Source organism: Hyperolius riggenbachi, chromosome 5 (genome assembly GCF_040937935.1).
Source record: "Hyperolius riggenbachi isolate aHypRig1 chromosome 5, aHypRig1.pri, whole genome shotgun sequence".
NCBI lineage: Eukaryota > Metazoa > Chordata > Amphibia > Anura > Hyperoliidae > Hyperolius > Hyperolius riggenbachi.
In genome coordinates this window covers 384740526-384757995 of record NC_090650.1, presented here as the reverse complement: position 1 = coordinate 384757995, position 17470 = coordinate 384740526, and the positions used below count along the sequence as shown (strand labels likewise).

Genomic DNA, 17470 nt, shown 5'->3' with positions numbered 1-17470 from the left:
ATATATATATATATATATATATATATATATATATATATATATTATAATATACTTAAAAGGTGAGCCTGAAAAGAGTTTTAATTTATCACTCTTTGTTGGTATGGATCCGATTTTGATCCAGAGCTTTGGCTTGGGATCACTTTAAAACATAAGGGATTTGCTGTTATTCAGGTTGGAGGTAGTATATGCGGTGTCACACAATGCACCACTGCTGAATATGCAAATCAGGGACAATAAAGAGGTGATCTGCATATTCAGCAGTGATGCATTGTGGGACACTTTAAAGCTTACTTCAACCTGAATAATCACAAATACCTTGTGTTTTAAAGGACCACTGTAGCGAAAATCTTAAGATCGAAAATATATGTACACATTTACAGATAAGAAGTATGTTTCTTCCAGAGTAAATTGATCCATAAATTACTTTTCTCCTATGCTGCTGTCACTTACAGTAAGTAGTAGAAATCTGACAGAACCAACAGGTTTTGGACTAGCCCATCTCCTCATGGGGAATTCTCAGGGTTTTTCTTTATTTTCAAAAGCACTCGGTGAATGGCAATTGCTCCATCCAACTGCCAAAACTGTGTGCAGCGAGCAGGGAGGCTGGCCAGCATCTTTGTATAAATCTTTTTCAAGGAGTGTCTTTATAAAGAATAAAGGCTATACTAAAAATCTTCTATGGGGAGATGGACTAGCCCAAAAACCTGTCGGTAATGTCAAATTTCTACTACCTACTGTAAGACAGCAACATAGGAGACACTTAATTTATGGATCATTTTGCTCTGAAACAAACATGCTTCTTATCTGTTTGTGTTTACAAATATTTAAAATTTTAAGATTTTCGCGACAGTGGTAAAGGGAACCTTAACTGAGAGGGATATGGATGTTTCAGAGCACCTGTTCTGCAGGCCTGTTCAGGGGCTGTGGCCAGAAGTATTAGAGACACAGGGTCAGCAGGGGTGTCAGGCAACTGGTATTATTTTTAAAGGAAAAATCCATATACTGTAGTTCTCAGTTTAGATTCCCTTTAAGAAAGAAAACTTCTGTTTTGCATAGCATTTTAGTAAGGAGGCTTTTTGGTACCTTTTAAAGGATACCCAAGGGGACATGTGACATGATGAGATAGACATGTGTATGTACCGTGCCTAGCACACAAATAATTATGCTGTGTTCTTTTTTTTTTCTCTCTCTCTCTCTCTGCCTGAAAAAGTTAAATATCAGGTATGTAAGTGGCTGACTCAGCCCTGACTCAGACAGGAAGTGACTACAGTGTGACCCTCATTGATAGAAAATTCCAACTATAAAACACTTTCCTAGCAGAAAATGGCTTCTGAGAACAGGAAAGAGATAAAAAGGGTCAATAGTTCATAGATTTTTAGCTCTGGCATACTTCAATGAATGTGTCATTGAGCAAAAACAATAAAACTGTTAAAACTTAAAAGTAGATTTAAACATAAAATAAAACTGTGGAATATCTTAAGTCATTTTTAGGAGAAGGAAGATAGATGCAATCATTTTTCATTCGTTTTATTTTCGCCTCGGGTGTCCTTTAAGTAATAGTTCACTGACGGGTACACTGTTAAATCTCAGTACTAACTTGATGTTTCTCTGTGTTTTGAAGCTTGTGATGCTGGAGGATGGCTGCGCCCATATGCCAGAGAAGCGCCAGATGTCTGCTACTAGGCCTCAGCCGTTATGAGCACTTGTCACAGAGACTGAGAGATTCAGTAACTTTAACCTGCCGGCATCTGGGGAAAAATGATCCAATCTCAGGTCATCAGTTGCACCGCGGCGTCTTTATGATGCATCACCCCGCAAGGAGGTGCGCTGTGTTGCCGAGAGCAGGCTGTGCCCGGTACATTACTGAGGATGGTGTAAAGGTCGTTCTTCCAGAGAGCAATCTGCCTTCAATCAGCCAGAATCAACAGGAGGCGGCTGCCATAGTCACAGAGGATACGGCTTCCCTCTCGGAAGGTATAATATCTCTAATGTCACTGTGAGAGCCTCATCATCTCCCCAGGCGGCTTCTCTTATCAATGGGAAAGAAATGCAGAAGGGAAGATTTGGCTCTCTCATGGCAGCATGTAATCTAACATATAAAAGGGGTTATAATCCTTTTTGTTCGAAGGTCATAGACTCCTTGTTTTGTAGTCCTCGCTATTAAATTTATATCTTTAAAGTGGACCTGAACTCAGAACTTCCTCTCTGCTCTAAAAGATACGCAACAGCATAATAAACTTTTAAAGAAAAACATTTCTTTGTGACAGCTGATACATATCCTGCAATAAATCTTCTGTGTGTCTACTTCCTGCTTTCATGGAAGCAAACATATTGTTAAAGGGGAACTTCAGCCTAAACAAACATACTGTCATCAAGTTACATTAGTTATGTTAATTAGAATAGATAGGTAATATAATCTCTTACCCACCCTGTTTTAAAAGAACAGGCAAATGTTTGTGATTCATGGGGGCTGCCATCTTTGTCATGGGGGCAGCCATCTTTTTGGTTGAAAGGAGGTGACAAGGAGCAGGAGACACATTTCCAACTGTACTGTGTCCTGATAACCCCTCCCAGCTGCACACGCTAGGCTTCAAATGTCAAATTCAAAATGTAAAAAAAAAAAAAATTGCACCAAAACAGCAGAAACGAGAACAACAAAATCAGAAATCCCATCATGCTTTGCACAGCATCAGGAGAAAAAAGCCCGGGCAGTTTTCGTCTGTGAAGCTAAAAATGAGGCTTGTATAAGAGAAACAAAGTTCAGATGCTGTGAAACTGTTAAAGAAACACCAAGCCTTTTCAGTGCTGCTGAGTCGATTTTTAGTCCGGAGATTCACTTTAACAGCCTGTGTGTTTACTAATTAGCTCTCTGCAGAGGCACTCAGCTGACACAGCTGAAGGATCAAATTACAACTTATGCTTAGTCGCAGATGAGGGGGAATTAGATAGGCTAAACTCCCTAAATACATACAGGGTGTATTTCTCTGTTTTCCTTCTGTCCTGTTCAGGTCCACTTCAAATTTCTTATTCAAGTGAATCTCCAGGACTTTTTCTTTAATGTTTATTCCTAACACGCCCCTCCCTTCTTCCTTGATGGCAGGATTATTCATAAAAAATAGGATAAACACTGTTTTCAATGAGATAAATGAGCTATACAGAGGTAAGGAGGGCAGTAGGGACACTGGCGGTGGAACTGTAAAGGTGGCCTATACATCAGGCGACTTGGCGGCCGATCCACAATCCGATTCAATAATCAGATAAAAATTGGTGTCGCCAATACGGCAATGCTGCCGATGCGACAAATATTGTGCTGAAATTGGTCGCATGTATGTATCGGACATGCTGCAAGATGTAGGGCCGGCTTGTTTGATCAGGTGCGTGGCAATAATGGCATGCGATATCAGGATGAGCGACAAAACTCCCTACACCGTTCTGCCTAATGTGCAACCTATCGATTTCAGCACGATATTGATGGGGAATCGGCCTGCAGTGTATGGACAGCTGACACATCTCTCTTATCAGATTCGATTAGAGAGAGATTTATTTCTTGGTCGAATCTGCCCATCATCGCTAGATCTATGGCTACCTTAAGGTTGGCCATACACCAGGCGACTTCGGGGCAAGCGATAAACGTGAGGGAACCCCCAGCACTGTCCCCCCAATGCAAAATGTTCCCCCCGGTGCAGTATACTTTGTGGTTGCCGAGGTAACTTGGGTGCGTGTGTGATTTCACACACGCACCCACTTATACGCCAACAACCATGTAGGGCACGTGTATGAAGACGGAGCAAGCAAATGTGGCATCACAAGGCAGATTCCTGAGAGATTTCATGCTGAAATCGATTGGGAATTGACCTGTGGTGTATGGGCAGGCAATAGATCTCTCTCCAAAAAGTTGCATCGTACATTGAGGTACGCTTCACTATAAATGCGCACGTTGTCCGGTAAACACACAACATGCCACGCGTTATTCCAATGGAAACCACTGTGGCGCCCATACGCTGGGGTGAACGTGCCACTGAAGTATAGCTGCATTGTGCTGCGGTGCCATTATGCTGTTTATTGCCACCTAACACAAGGAATGCTGTGTGAAAGGAACTTTATACTGTGACCATACAGGATAGTTGCGATTTGCCCTACTATTATGGCGAGAGCTTGTGGCTTTCAGGCACTTTATAGCTGAATACTCACCTCACCAGGCAGGACGATGGATCCCAGCGACGTCCCGTGATGACGAGCGTTTCCTGATCCATCTCTGTGCTTGCGGGTATACACGACGGACGTGAATGAGACTTCAAGCGATCGCAGTAATTTGCATGAGAGTTGTCAGGGAACTTAAATATCCGATCCGCCGTGACGGTAATTGTCATAGTGCATCTCCAAACGTGCGGTTGAGTAATTGCGCGCCTGTACCCACGTCGCGAGATAGTGAAATCGATCGTTTGTCACTCAAAAAAATCAGCGGTCGTCGGAAAAATTGCGTAGTGGGTACGGGCCTTGAGAGGTATCTGAATATCACTTATACTGACAGCTAAGAACCTTTACCATTTTGGTCAAACAACTAACTTTTTTTTTTGTTTACGTTGCCATGGTGAAGAGCTTGATGATGATCCGTCTGCTTCTGCACTGTCCAACGTGACAGAAGAGGACGCAATCCAGTTTCCTCCATTCCCTCCTTCCTCTCATACTCTGCAAGATTATGTGGATCATTCGGAAACACTGCAAAAACTAGTGCTGCTTGGTGAGTGACCTCATCCAGCCTCTCTAATAGCCTGCTGTGCCTTCCTATGATGTTCTATGACAAGATGAAGAAGAACATTATACAGTAGAGCCTCAGTTATCTGGCACTAATGGGGATTGGCTGATGCTGGATAAGTGTGCTTTCTGGTTGTTCGAGACTCAATGTTAAAAATAGGCTTATCTAATGCTGTACTATTTTATTTATTTAAAGGATACCCGAAGTGACGTGACATGATGATATAGATATGTGTATGCACAGTGCCTAACACACAAATAACTATGCTGTGTTCCTTTTTTTCTTTCTATGCCTGAAATAGTTAAATATCAGGTATGTAAGTGGCTGACTCAGTCCTGACTCAGACAGCAAGTGACTACAGTGTGACCCTCACTGATAAGAAATTCCAACTATAAAACACTTGAAACTAGCAGGAAATGGCTTCTGAGAGCAAGAAAGAGATAAAAAGGGGAATTTCTTATCAGTGAGGGTCACACTGTAGTCACTTCCTGTCTAAGTCAGGACTGAGTCAGCCACTTACATACCTGATATTTAACTCTTTCAGGCAGAGAAAGAAAAAAAGGAACACAGCATAGTTATTTGTGTGCTAGGCACTGTACATACCCATGTCTATCTCATCATGTCGCCTGTCACTTCAGGTATCCTTAAAGTATTTTTCTCGTGCCGACATCTAATGCAGCGCTGTACAGTGTATATACATACCATGAACTCTGTATTAAAGCAAACCTGATGCGAAAAAATCCTTTTGATGAATTACATGTGTAATATGGATCATTAGTAGCAAAGCAAAGAGTCTCATTTTTTTATTTAAAACCACACTCAAATCAGAAGTAATGATCCGTTGAACTTTCCTGCAGTAAAACCTTATTCAAGCTGATTCTCACAGTTTTTTTGGCTGTTGAAATGCTTCAGAAAACAGGACTGTATCCGACCCAGTGGGTTGAAAGCCTAATCTACACGATACAATTCTTTATACGATTCGATAACGATTCTATTTACGATCCGATTAAATCCAACATGTCCGATCAGGATTTGATTCGATTCAATTCGATTTGCCATTGCAAAACAATGGCAAATGGAATTGAATCGAATCCTGATCGGACATGTCGGAATTAATCGGATTGTAAATAGAATCGTGATCGAATCGTATAAAGAATCGTATCGTGTAGATTGGGCTGAATAGCTCAGAGAAGCTCTTTGGTGTAGATAACAACTGAAGGTTTTTTTACGCTTTCTGTACTGGAAAACAATCTGAGACTCGTTTATTTGCTACTAATGTTCTATTTCCTAGCTGTACTACACATGCAATTCTTTATCTCATAAGTTTATTTTTGCTTCAGTTTTGGTTTAAATGTTAAAATACAGTAATTAAAAGTATATTAACATTGAGGGAGACGCAAAACTAAGTCTTTAAAGAGTACCAGAAATGGGGCCCCCGCCACAAAATATACATACCTGGGGCTTCCTCCAGCCCCCTCCAGCCTTATTCGCTCCTATGGTGTCCTCTTGTTGCTCTCTGTTCGCTCGCAACTGGCCCTGAAAAATCCCACAGTCGGGGCCAGTCGGTGCAGGCATGCTCCCTTGTCTCGCTCCAGTCGCAGGCACAGAACACTCAAGGCGACGTGAACTCAGCGGGAGCGCGCGCAGTTGAACCGCGCATGCGCAGTTGGCCCTGGACTAGAGGACTTTCCGGGGCCAATTGCGGAGGAACAAAAAGCGAGAAGAGGACGCCATGGGAACGATCAGGCCGGAAGCCCCAGGTATGTATATTTTATGGCGGGGGGAGGGGGGGAACGGCCCGCCCATCTCAGGTTCCCTTTAAGCCAGAGGTGTCAAACTCCAATAAAAAGTGGGCTGAAATGTAACACTGGGACCAAGTCGCGGGCCACCCTCAATGTCTAGGGGCCACCTTACTCCCTTATAAAGTTCCTTGGTGTCTACTGCCTCCTCCATCACCCATATAGTTTCCTGGTGTCTAGTGACCCCCTCTTGCACCCATAAACAGTACCCTGGTGTCTAGTGACTGCCCTTTTACAGTACCCTGATTCTTTCCCCCTCCCCCATATGGCTTCCCTGGTGATCTAGGACTTCACTTCCAGTATACATTCCCTGGTGGTCTAGAGTGGGCCAAACATAATCCATAGTGGGGAAACCACTTGGGGGCCAAATCTGAAGGCTCTGTATGCTTTAAAGGGAAGATCTACGCTGCACATAAAAAAACTGCACTCACCTGGGGCTTCTTCCAGCTCCTGGCAGTCGATCGGTGCCCTCGTAGCAGCTCCTCTCCCTCCCGGCGGCCAGCGGTGAAGAAGCCAACCTCGCCAGGCCGGCTTCTGTGAGTTCCACAGCGGGGGGGGGGGGGGGGTGTCACGTGGTGTAGGGACGTCATCGAGTCTCTACTGCACAGGCAGTGACCCAATGACGTCACGTACACCACGTGACCCGTACCGTGGAACGCACATGACGCCGACCTGGCGAGGTCAGCTTCTTCACCGCCGGTCGCCGGGAGGGAGAGGAGCTGCTGCGAGGGCACCGATCGACTGCCAGGAGCTGGAAGAAGCCCCAGGTGAGTGCAGTTTATTTTTTTTATGTGCAGCGTGAACCTTCCCTTTCTTAAGTATCTGTGCTGCGTGGGCTCTCCAGCCCACAGCACAGATCATATAGCAAGCAGGGCGGCAAGACTCCCCCCAGCCCCCCCCCCCTGTTCTGCTGGGGGGGGGATATGATCGCCGCCGCTCTGTGTGGCCGAGCGGGGAGGGGGGGCTCCTCAAAGCCCCCCCTCCGCAGCGATTTCCGCCCTCTCTGCCCTTCCCTCCCTCTCCCTCTCGCTATGGGCTGCGCAGGACAGATATCCGTCCTGCACCGCCTAGGATAGGCTTCAGCCTATCAGATGCCGGAGATCCCCGGCCAATCAGAGGCTGGGGATCGCCGATCTCCTTTACGGCGCTGTTGCGCAGCAGCGCCGTATGATGTGAACATCGGGGATTTCTTCCCCGCGTGTTTACAATTAGCCTGCGAGCCGCGATCAGAGGCTCGCAGGCTGTTCACGGAGACACCCTCCATGATCTGACATGGAACGGCCGCTCAAACGAGCGACCGTTTCCATGGTAACACCACTTCGACCTGCCGACACCTATCGGCGTTAGGTGGTCGTTAAGTGGTTAAGCACAGCAGAGCCCACAAACCGCCTTTGAAGTTGGCCTTCACCACTGTGAGTATTGCTGGCGGTTTGTGCTGGTTAGTTGAGTCCCAGATAACCGGGAGTCCACTGTACAATGATGTATTGAGCTGGAAGCGATGTGAGTTGCGTAGCGATATGTGGGTCAGGCTAGTTGATATTCTGTGGCATGCAGCTGAACTGAAAAGCCAGAGCTGCTTCCAGAACATCAAGATCTGATAGTCCTGCCTGGATAATGTGCACTGAGAAGTACAATTGTAACTGTAACTTAGAAAAGGACAAAGCTGAGCTAGAGAGCTGCTAATAGAGAATCCGCCAGTGTAACAGCCATGATTTAGCCTGCAATCAGCTCCTGATGTCAGTGTATGTCTGGGCTGGTGGGAACTACTCTGCTGCACTCCTAATAATCTGTATGTACTGCAGGAGTAATGCCAGCATATGAATACCTGTGTGGCTTAATCAGCAGCTGCAGGCAATAAGCAGAATGAGTCATTTTATGGCTCATGCTGTTTATGGGCCCTAGCTGTACTTCAAGGATACATGAGGTGACAAGTGACATGATGAGATAGACATATGTATGTACAGTGCCAAGCACACAAATAAACTATACTGGGTTCCTTTTTTTTACTTTCTCTGCCCGAAAGAGTTAAAAATCAGGGATGTAATGACAGTTTCTGTCTAGGTCAGGACTGGTTCAGACTATAGCGTAACCCTCACTGATAAGTAAGTACAACCATAAAACACTTTCCTGGCAGAGAATGGCTTCTAATTGCAGGAAAGAGATAAAAAGGGTCAATAGTGCATAGATTTTAGCACTGGCATACTTCAATGAATGTATCATTGAGCAGAGACAATGAACCAGTAAAAACTTAAAAAGTAGATTTAAAAATAAAATTGTGGTATATCTAAAAAAAAAATAAATGTAATTTTAGGAGAATTCTAAAAAAACACTGGTGGAGTCGCTCTTGATGATATGATACTACTGATGTATGTATGTATGTATGTTGTATATTTGAGAAGCGTAATTTCCCACCGTCTCATAAGGACAAACCATAATTTAATGGAATAAAGTAATGTTTATTCATTAACACATTTCACGGGTCTTGGCCCGCTTCCTCAGCTGAATACCTATGCCTGTAGAACTTGGTCACCAATGTGAGCGCCGGAAGGTAAGAAATGAAGGTTCTCATATATACAACATCTAGTAGTATCATATCATCAAGGGCACCTCCACCAGTGTGTTTTTTATCAAAGTCCATTAGTCCTCACATCTAATCCAAAAGAGTGACCGACCAGCATCTGCGCCAACAGACCTAGGACACCAAGCGGGGACGATTATATTCCTGCAGGCTCAGATGGTGGTTGCAAATTTTGCAACCCACCCTTAAAGGTATGATACTTGTAAACTTGTGCTTACATCACTTTGTCTAACGATACTGCACCATTGGGCTCCTGGTCTCTCTCATTCACTTGGAGGTTACGGGTAGCCATCAAGGATCAAAACCTTTTCTATTTTTAGGATAAAGATGAAAGATACAATTGTTTATCTCATCAGTTTATTTTTACCTTGTGTTTCCTTTAAAGGATACCAGATGTGAAACAAGCTAGAAAAATGGTGGAGCAGGAATATACCCCTCTGGCAGCCTCTTCCGGGTGGCCGGAGTCGGGCACTACTGCAGTGCTGGCCCAGGCTGCACGCATCCTACAGCACGCTCGTGGCCAGGAGCTCACTGCACAGGTAAACTGCAGGGGCAGAGAGGAGAACGGGGGGAGAGGTAGGTGTCAGGTCACAGTATATGCCCGCTTCCCCCATTTCTCTAGCTTGTTTCGCATCTGGTATCCTTAAGGCTGGTTTCACAGTGGGACGTTAAAGTCCCATGTTACAGCAGCCAGTAACGCAGCCTAACTCACAGCACTGTAAAATTAATCAATCTGTTCACAGTGCACACGTTAGGTTACATAGTAACACAGCACGTTTAAACAAAGTGCTGCATGCAGTACGTTATACTCGGCTAAGCAGCGTTAGACTGTTTTTTCACTAATTAATATTCACTGCACTGTGGTGACTCCTAGTGGGACTGTTGTGTTGTCCGGATCATGAACGAATCATTCATTTGATCCGGATCTTTTTGTGAGTTGAATCATCCGGATCATCACAATGTTCGGTTCACAGTAGATGTCTGTCTGGAAGAAACAGGAACATACAGAATGTACAGTGCAGGGAAAGTCCTGTCCTGCTAGTCATTTCACCCAGTCTGCTTCCCTAGTAAAATGATTCAAATGACTTGGTTCAAAGATCTGGATCTTTTCAATGATCCGATTCGAATGATCCGAATCCTTAAAAAGATCTCGACTTCACATCACTATCCTGGAGCGGCTGCTTTGAGAGCTGCATAACGCGGCTCAATCTGACGTCCAACTTTAACACCACCACGCGTTGCGTTAGGGATATGTTATGCGACCTTAATGTCCCCTAAAACGCAGCGTCTTGGTGGGAAAGAGGCCTAAAGGTGACCGCTAACAATACAATTTGCCAAACGATAGTCTACAAACGAATCTTCGTATGAACAATCGGAATGATCGTGTAGGACCACTACTAGGCAAAATCTCCTTACCAATATGATCAGATTCATGAAACCGATCTGCTCCTGTCGCTTGTTTTATTGACTAAAATAAATTTTTAAAAAATCTTGTTAAAAAAAAAATGTCGACAGCTGTGATAAATTTCAGAATGTAAATTGAGAGGAAGACAGGAAAGATTTTAGAGTGGGCAAATACTGACTAAATAATTTATAAGAAAATATTACAATATTTTCGCTACAGTTCCTCTTTAACCTTCTGGGGACCTGCAGCCTAATCCCCCTTTAAGGAGCAGAGCATTTTTACATGGGGGGGGGGGGGGGGGGGGGGAGGGCATTTAGATATCCAGGCATAGGTATACCCAGTATAGACAACCAGGAATGGGTGTCCCCAGTATAGATAGGTGTCTCCCGTATAGCCAGCAGCCATTACTCACCTCCCAAGCTCCAGCGATGAGCAGCTCTACCTCCCTCCACTCTGCCCAGCACCCCTGCTTGCAGTGCCGCTAAGTTCCGGGTCCCAGCTTGATGACATCACAAGCTGGGTCCTGACATTAGAGGCAGAGCAAGCAGGGATGCTGGGTAGAGCGGTAGGAAGCAAGGATCGTCGGGGGAATGTCAGGAAGGGGAACACGAGGACCGGGACTCAGGAAGGTGAGTCCCGGTCCTCGTGTTCCCCTCCTTCCGCTGCTGGTTAGGTTGATCACTACGATCGGCTGGTGATCGTAATGATCACATGATCGGAGCCAATTGTCATGGCTCCTGATCAGTGAGGGGAGATGTCGGCTGTCATGTGACAGCCTAATCTCCCCTCTCGGGTGCGCACAATCACAACGGGATCAGTAAAAGCAGATGGCATAAAACCTACGCCGCATCAGGCTTAGGCAGCCACAAGTGCGGCGTAGGATTTACTACGCGCGGCCCTCAGGAGGTTAATAAAATTATAACTTAGGCCTGTATAAGACAAAAAAGTATATTGTCAAAGGCTTGCATTACATATTTTATACTTTATTTCTGCCTGAGCTGTGCAGGTGCTTATAGGGAATATATCTGCACTTATATTTACACAGGTGTGGATTTATCCAAACTCGAAAAGCGTCCCAACGTGGGAACATTTCTCCTGAAATTGGACTTTGAAAGGGATATCAGTAAAATTCTTTATTTCCTGAAGGATGTGGGATTAGAAGACAGCCAGCTGGGGCCTTTGCTGACCAAGAATCCATTCATACTGAGTGAAGACCTGGACAACCTACAGAAAAGGTACCAAATTACTGCTAACAGTAGCCTATGCATAAAGGACACGCCCGAGGAGAATAAAAAAAATGAGATCTACTTACCTGGGGCTTCCTCCAGCCCCTGGCAGCCTATCTGTCCCTTGCCACAGCTCCGCTCCCCGCCGGAGTCCCCTCCGTTGCAGATGCCGACCCCGTCAGGTGAGCATCTACTGTGCCTGTGCGAGAGCGCCACTCGTGATCGCACTCGTGTGTCCTGGAGAGTTCTGCGCAGCCTCCATATCCCTTGCGCTTCAGTTGCCCCTTAAATTAAAGGCGGGGGGAGTTTAGGGTAAGGTGTCAGGAAGGGGTATCATTAAGGGGGCAGCTTAGGGTTCAAAAGAAGGGCAAATATTAGACATTAAAGGGGAACTTCAGCCTAAACAAACATACTATCATCAAGTTACTTTAGTTATGTTAATTAGAATAGATAGGTAATATAATCTCTTACCCATCCTGTTTTAAAAGAACAGGCAAATGTTTGTGATTCATGGGGGCTGCCATCTTTGTCATGGGGGGCAGCCATCTTTTTGGTTGAAAGGAGGTGACAAGGAGCAGGAGACACAGTACCAACTATCCTGTGTCCTGATTACCCCTCCCAGTTGCACGCACTAGGCTTCAAATGTAAAATTCAATATATAAATGTATATAAAAAAAAAATTGCACCAAAACAGCAGAACAAGAACAACAAAATCAGAAATCCCATCATGCTTTGCACAGCATCAGGGGAAAAAAGCCCGGGCAGTTTTCTCCTGTGCAGCTAAAAATGAGGCTTGTATAAGAGAAACAAAGTTCTGATGCTGTGAAACTGTTAAAGAAACACAAAGCCTTTTCAGTGCTGCTGGGTCGATTTTTAGTCCGGAGGTTCACTTTAAGAGTGGGCATTGGAAATTCCATAACAGGGGCTCTGTTTAGGTTGGCTGGACAATGGGTGAGAAACAATGGAACCACCATGTTGTGTAGCTGACAAAATGGCTGCATAGCCAAAACCTTAACGGCAGCGCCAAATCTAACAGTACCGAATCTATACGTTTCTTGAAGCGAAGCAACTGCCAGAATTCTTTTCTCCGACCTCTTTTAGTTTCAGTTTTGTGTCCCACTTCACCTCTTTATTCTGGTAGGCCGCTTCTTATTCCCTGCACTATGCTAATCATCAGTATTGCGGAGCATAAAGCAGGCCAGGAATATACTGTATAAACAGACGGTGTCAGAACATCTCTGATCAGCTGCTCTTCTATGATCAGCTCAGTGACGTCTCTCATCCCGGCATCACTTTACTCAGCTCATTAAGAGGGAAGAGAAAGACAAGGAAAGAACATCAAAAGATCTGAACGCCTACCCAGAAGTTTAGAGGATGTCTAACAGCTTATAGGTTTTCTATCAAAGGGCGGCTCTGTGCAGCAAGTAAAATTGGTTTGAGATCTGCTCTGTCTGTCTGGTAAACATCCCAGTTTTGCAACACTAATGCAGCCAGGGTCAGTAGGGCTTCCGCCGTCTGATAGCAACTGCTTTTTCACATTTCCATTTGCTTTACAGCATGGGTGTCAAAGTCAAATACAAAGTGAGCCAACATGGAACACGTTGATGTCTAATGGCCACTTCCCTCCCCTATACAGTTCCCTGATGTCTAGTGCCCCCTTTCGCACACAGATCCCTGGTGTCTAGTAGCCCCCCTCTGCATACAGCTCTGTGGTGTCTAGTGGCCCTGCTTCCTCCCCCATACAGTTATACAGTTTCCTGGTGTCTGATGCCTCCTCCCTCCCCTATAAACCTGGTTACTTGGTGTTCAGTGGTCCTCCCTCCCTTCCCTATTCAGTTCCCTGGTGTATAGTGGTCCTCCCTCCCTGATAAATATCCCTGGTGTCTAATGGCCCTCCCTCCCCTATACAGTTCCCTGATGTCTAGTATCCCCCACCTCCCCAATACAGTTTTCTGGTGTTTAGTAGCCCCTTCCCTCCCATATAAAGTTCCCTGATGTCTAGTCCCCTCCCCCAAACATACATTTCTCTGGTGGCTAGTGCTTTCCCACCACCCTCCCCCATATGGCTTCCTTGGTGTGATTTAGGACTTCACTTCCAGTATAGCTTCCCTGGTGGTGTAGAGTGGGCCAGACATAATGCAAAGTGGGGAAACCACTTGCGGGCCAAATGTGATGGCTCTGCGGGCTAGATTTGGCTCCGGGTTCAGAGTTTGGCATGCAACCTACTGGAAGATCTCCAGTAGGCTCTGCCTCTGACACTGGAGACCTGGGTTCAAATTTTGTCTCTCTCTGTTCAGTAAACCGGGCACCTATTCAGTGATGAGACCTTGGGCAAGACTTCCTAACACTGTTTCTGCCTACTAAGCGTACCCTAGTTGCTGCAGCACTTGCACTTTGAGTCCGCTAGGAGAAAAGTGCAATATAAATGTTCTGTGTCTTGTCTTGAAGTGACATGATGCCACTCCTGCACTTAGGATTGGTGTCTGTCTAGGAGGTGAGCGGTAGTGCCCAGGGCTGTGGAGTCAGAGTTGGAATCAAAACAATTTTGGGTACCTGGAGTCGGAGGTTTCATAAACTGAGTAGGAGTCAGGTGATTTTTGTACCACATCCACAACCCTGGTAAGAATTAGACTAAGGAGTCTGAGTCAGAGCCATTTTGGGTACCTGGAGTCGGAGTTGGAGTAAGTGGTTTCCTAAACTGAGGAGTCGGAGTCTGAGTCGGATGATTTTTGTACTGACTCCACAGCCCTGGTAGTGCCTACAACCTGGCAACCTCTGAGAGTGCCATGTGCAAAGACCTCACAAAGAGACACTTGCAGGATGACGAGGGGGCTGTGGAAGATCCCGGCAGGAAATGTGATAGGCAGCAGTACAGACCAACAGTAAAGGTGCGTACACACATGCGACTATAGTCGTTTGTAACGATCGTTCCCCGATCTTTACCAACGACGATCGTTACAAAAAACGAACCACCGACTATTAAGGCAAACGACGAACGAGCCAAATCGCTACAAAAGAAAGTTCTGTCTCGGCGGATTTTAACCAACGACGATCGTTTGCAAAAGTAGTACATCGTTGGAAACGATCGTTCGTACTAGGCTTGACATGCGCATTTCACTATTTCTCCATGGAACTTCTCATTTTTATGCGCAGGCGCAATAGTTGCTTTCTGTGATGTAACGTTCGTTCTAACGATCAGATCGTTACACACATTTTAAAACTATCTTTACTTAGGTCGTTCTTTCATCAATTAAAAGTTCGTTCGTCGTTCTTAACGAACGATCGTTGTCGCATGTGTGTACGTAGCATAAGGCTACTTGGATGCAATCATCTCATGCGCAGATAGCATCTAAGTAGCCTTATTGTTGGTCTAAGTAGCCTTATTATTCATCCCTACTGCTTACTGTTCGTCCTTACTCCAACCCTTTAACCAAAGCTGTGGAGTCGGAGTTGGAGTCTTGGAGTTGGGGCAATTTTTGGGTACCTGGAGTCGGAGTTGGAGATTTTATGAACTGAGGAGTTGGATGATTTTATGAACTGAGGAGTTGGATGATTTTTGTACTGACTCTACAGCCATGCCTTTAACATAGTAGTATTGCAGGTTATCACTTTCATTAATTGATAACAACAAACGTTTGCCTTCTTAAAATAGAAGGAATTTGCGATAATAAGTTTTCAGTGATTGGTAGAGTAAAGTTGGCCTTCCTCTGGAAAGCTCCAAGTTGGCTGACAGTGTAATGGTTAAGGGTTCTGCCTCTGACACAGGAGACCTGGGTTCGAATCTCGGCTCTGCCTGTTCAGTAAGCCAGCACTAATTCAGTAGGAGACCTTTGGCAAGTCTCCCTTACACTGCTACTGCCAATAGAGCGCGTCCTAGTGGCTGCAGCTCTGGCGCTTTGAGTCCGCAAGGAGAAAAGCGCAATATAAATGTTATTTGTCTTGTCTTGTCTTGTCATGTTAATGTTTGGATTTCACTTTTCATTGAAAGTGGACCTGAACTCTTGCACAGGACAGAAGGAAACAGAGAAATGCACCCTGTATGTATTTAGAGAGTTTAGCCTGTCTAATTCCCCCTCATCTGTGACTAAGCGCAGCTGTAATTTGACCTGTCGGCTGGCTGCTTCGGCACTTCAGCTAATTTGTAAACACAGAATGTTAACCCTATGTCTACTTCCATGAAAGAAAACTGCAGATGTATTGCAGGATTTGTATCAGCCTTACCAAATAAATGTTTTTTCTTTAAAGGTTATTATGCTGTTGCGTATCTTTTAGAGCAGAGAGGAAGTTCGGAGTTCAGGTCCTCTTTAACCTTGGTGTTTGGCACAATGCATTCTGCCCGTCACCTCTGAGTGAGGATTGAGTTTTTTTTCTGTATTACAGAGAAGTTCCTTATCTGACATTCATCACATTTCCACATAACAGCAGCTGTATTAAGGCAAATTCAACGGATTCTTTTCATTTCCGCCTCAGTGTGAGTTTAGTATCCCGCTTAGTATCCCTCCTGTAGATGAATGAATAGTTCGCTGCTGCTGCTACTGCTGCTGGGTTTGTCTTGTGTTTTGCTTTGTTTCCTCTGACCAGCAGGCAGACTGGGGGTCACCTCCGTCATTTCCATGGCAAGTGGGCTGAGGTTTCACAGCCAGAGTCTCAGGCTAAAGAGAACTTCCAGTTTCATGTAAAGGGGTTCTTCCCACGAATGAGGGAAAAAATAAAAAGTGGTTTATGCATAATCTATTAAACATCCTTCTAAAATAGTGTAAAAAGTTTTTTTTAAAAATGAATGGTTTCATCAATATAAGATGTATTGTAAATAGTGATCTATGAAGGACTGGGAGGCTAATCTATTTGCTAGGGGTGTTTTTTTTTAACCACTTAACGACCAGCTTACCGCCGATAGGTGGCGCCTGGTCGTTTGTGGTTTTGCATGGAAACAGCTGCTCGAACGAGCGGCCTTTCCATGCCAGTTCACGGGGGGTGTCTCCGTGAACAGTATGCGAGCCGCTGATTGCGGCTCGCACACGTAATGTAAACATGCGGGGAAGAAATCCCCGCTGTTTACATCAATACAGCGCTGTGTAGCAGCAGCGCCGTGACGGAGATCGGCGATCCCCGGCCTCTGATTGGCCGGGGATCGCCGTCATTTGATAGGCTGAAGCCTATCCTATCCGGCGCAGGACGATAGAGAAGAAGGGAAGATAGAGAGAGGTAAGGGGAGGGAGCGCACAATATCACTGCGGAGGGGGGCTTTGAGGAGCCCCTCCCCGCAAATCACAGGCAGCCGGCGGCGATCAGACCCCCCCTGCAGGACATCCCCCTAGTGGGGAAAAAAAGGGGGGGGGGGGGGGGGAGTCTGATCGCCCTGCCTTTTACCTGATCGGTGCTGCGGGCTGGAGAGCCAGCGCAGCACCGATCATTAAAAAAAACACGTGGTCCTTAAGTGGTTAATTTTCTTTTACAACCATAACTGCTGCCTACATAGTTTTCAGTGGTATAACCCACTTCTAGCAGGAATAGCCGTTATAACCCTAATAGCTGAGCTGCTGAATATGTGTTTACATTGTTGCTAGGCAACCAGACCCATGCAGAGACTCCTACTCATAAGCAGCTGGGAGAATCAGTCCCATCTACACCATAAGATTCTTTAGCCTCATCTACACGGGTAGATGAGGCTGCGATCCGGCGGCTCGATTAGCCGCCGGATCGCCT

The 17470-nt window shown here is 45.4% G+C and overlaps 2 protein-coding genes across 3 annotated transcripts in view; one reads left to right on the top strand and one right to left on the bottom strand.

Annotated features, from left to right (window-relative positions):
- The window catches only part of MTERF3 (mitochondrial transcription termination factor 3), a 65174-nt gene that overhangs the window by 8286 nt on the left and 39418 nt on the right, over positions 1 to 17470 (top strand). The window contains exons 2-4 of the mRNA XM_068237695.1: positions 1622 to 1974; positions 4598 to 4741; positions 11584 to 11773. Of these exons, the coding sequence (XP_068093796.1) occupies positions 1638 to 1974; positions 4598 to 4741; positions 11584 to 11773 (671 nt within the window). The 5' untranslated portion in view covers positions 1622 to 1637. The remainder of the gene's footprint in view (positions 1 to 1621; positions 1975 to 4597; positions 4742 to 11583; positions 11774 to 17470) is intronic.
- The window catches only part of PTDSS1 (phosphatidylserine synthase 1), a 128516-nt gene that overhangs the window by 89783 nt on the left and 21263 nt on the right, over positions 1 to 17470 (bottom strand). The window lies entirely within an intron of this gene.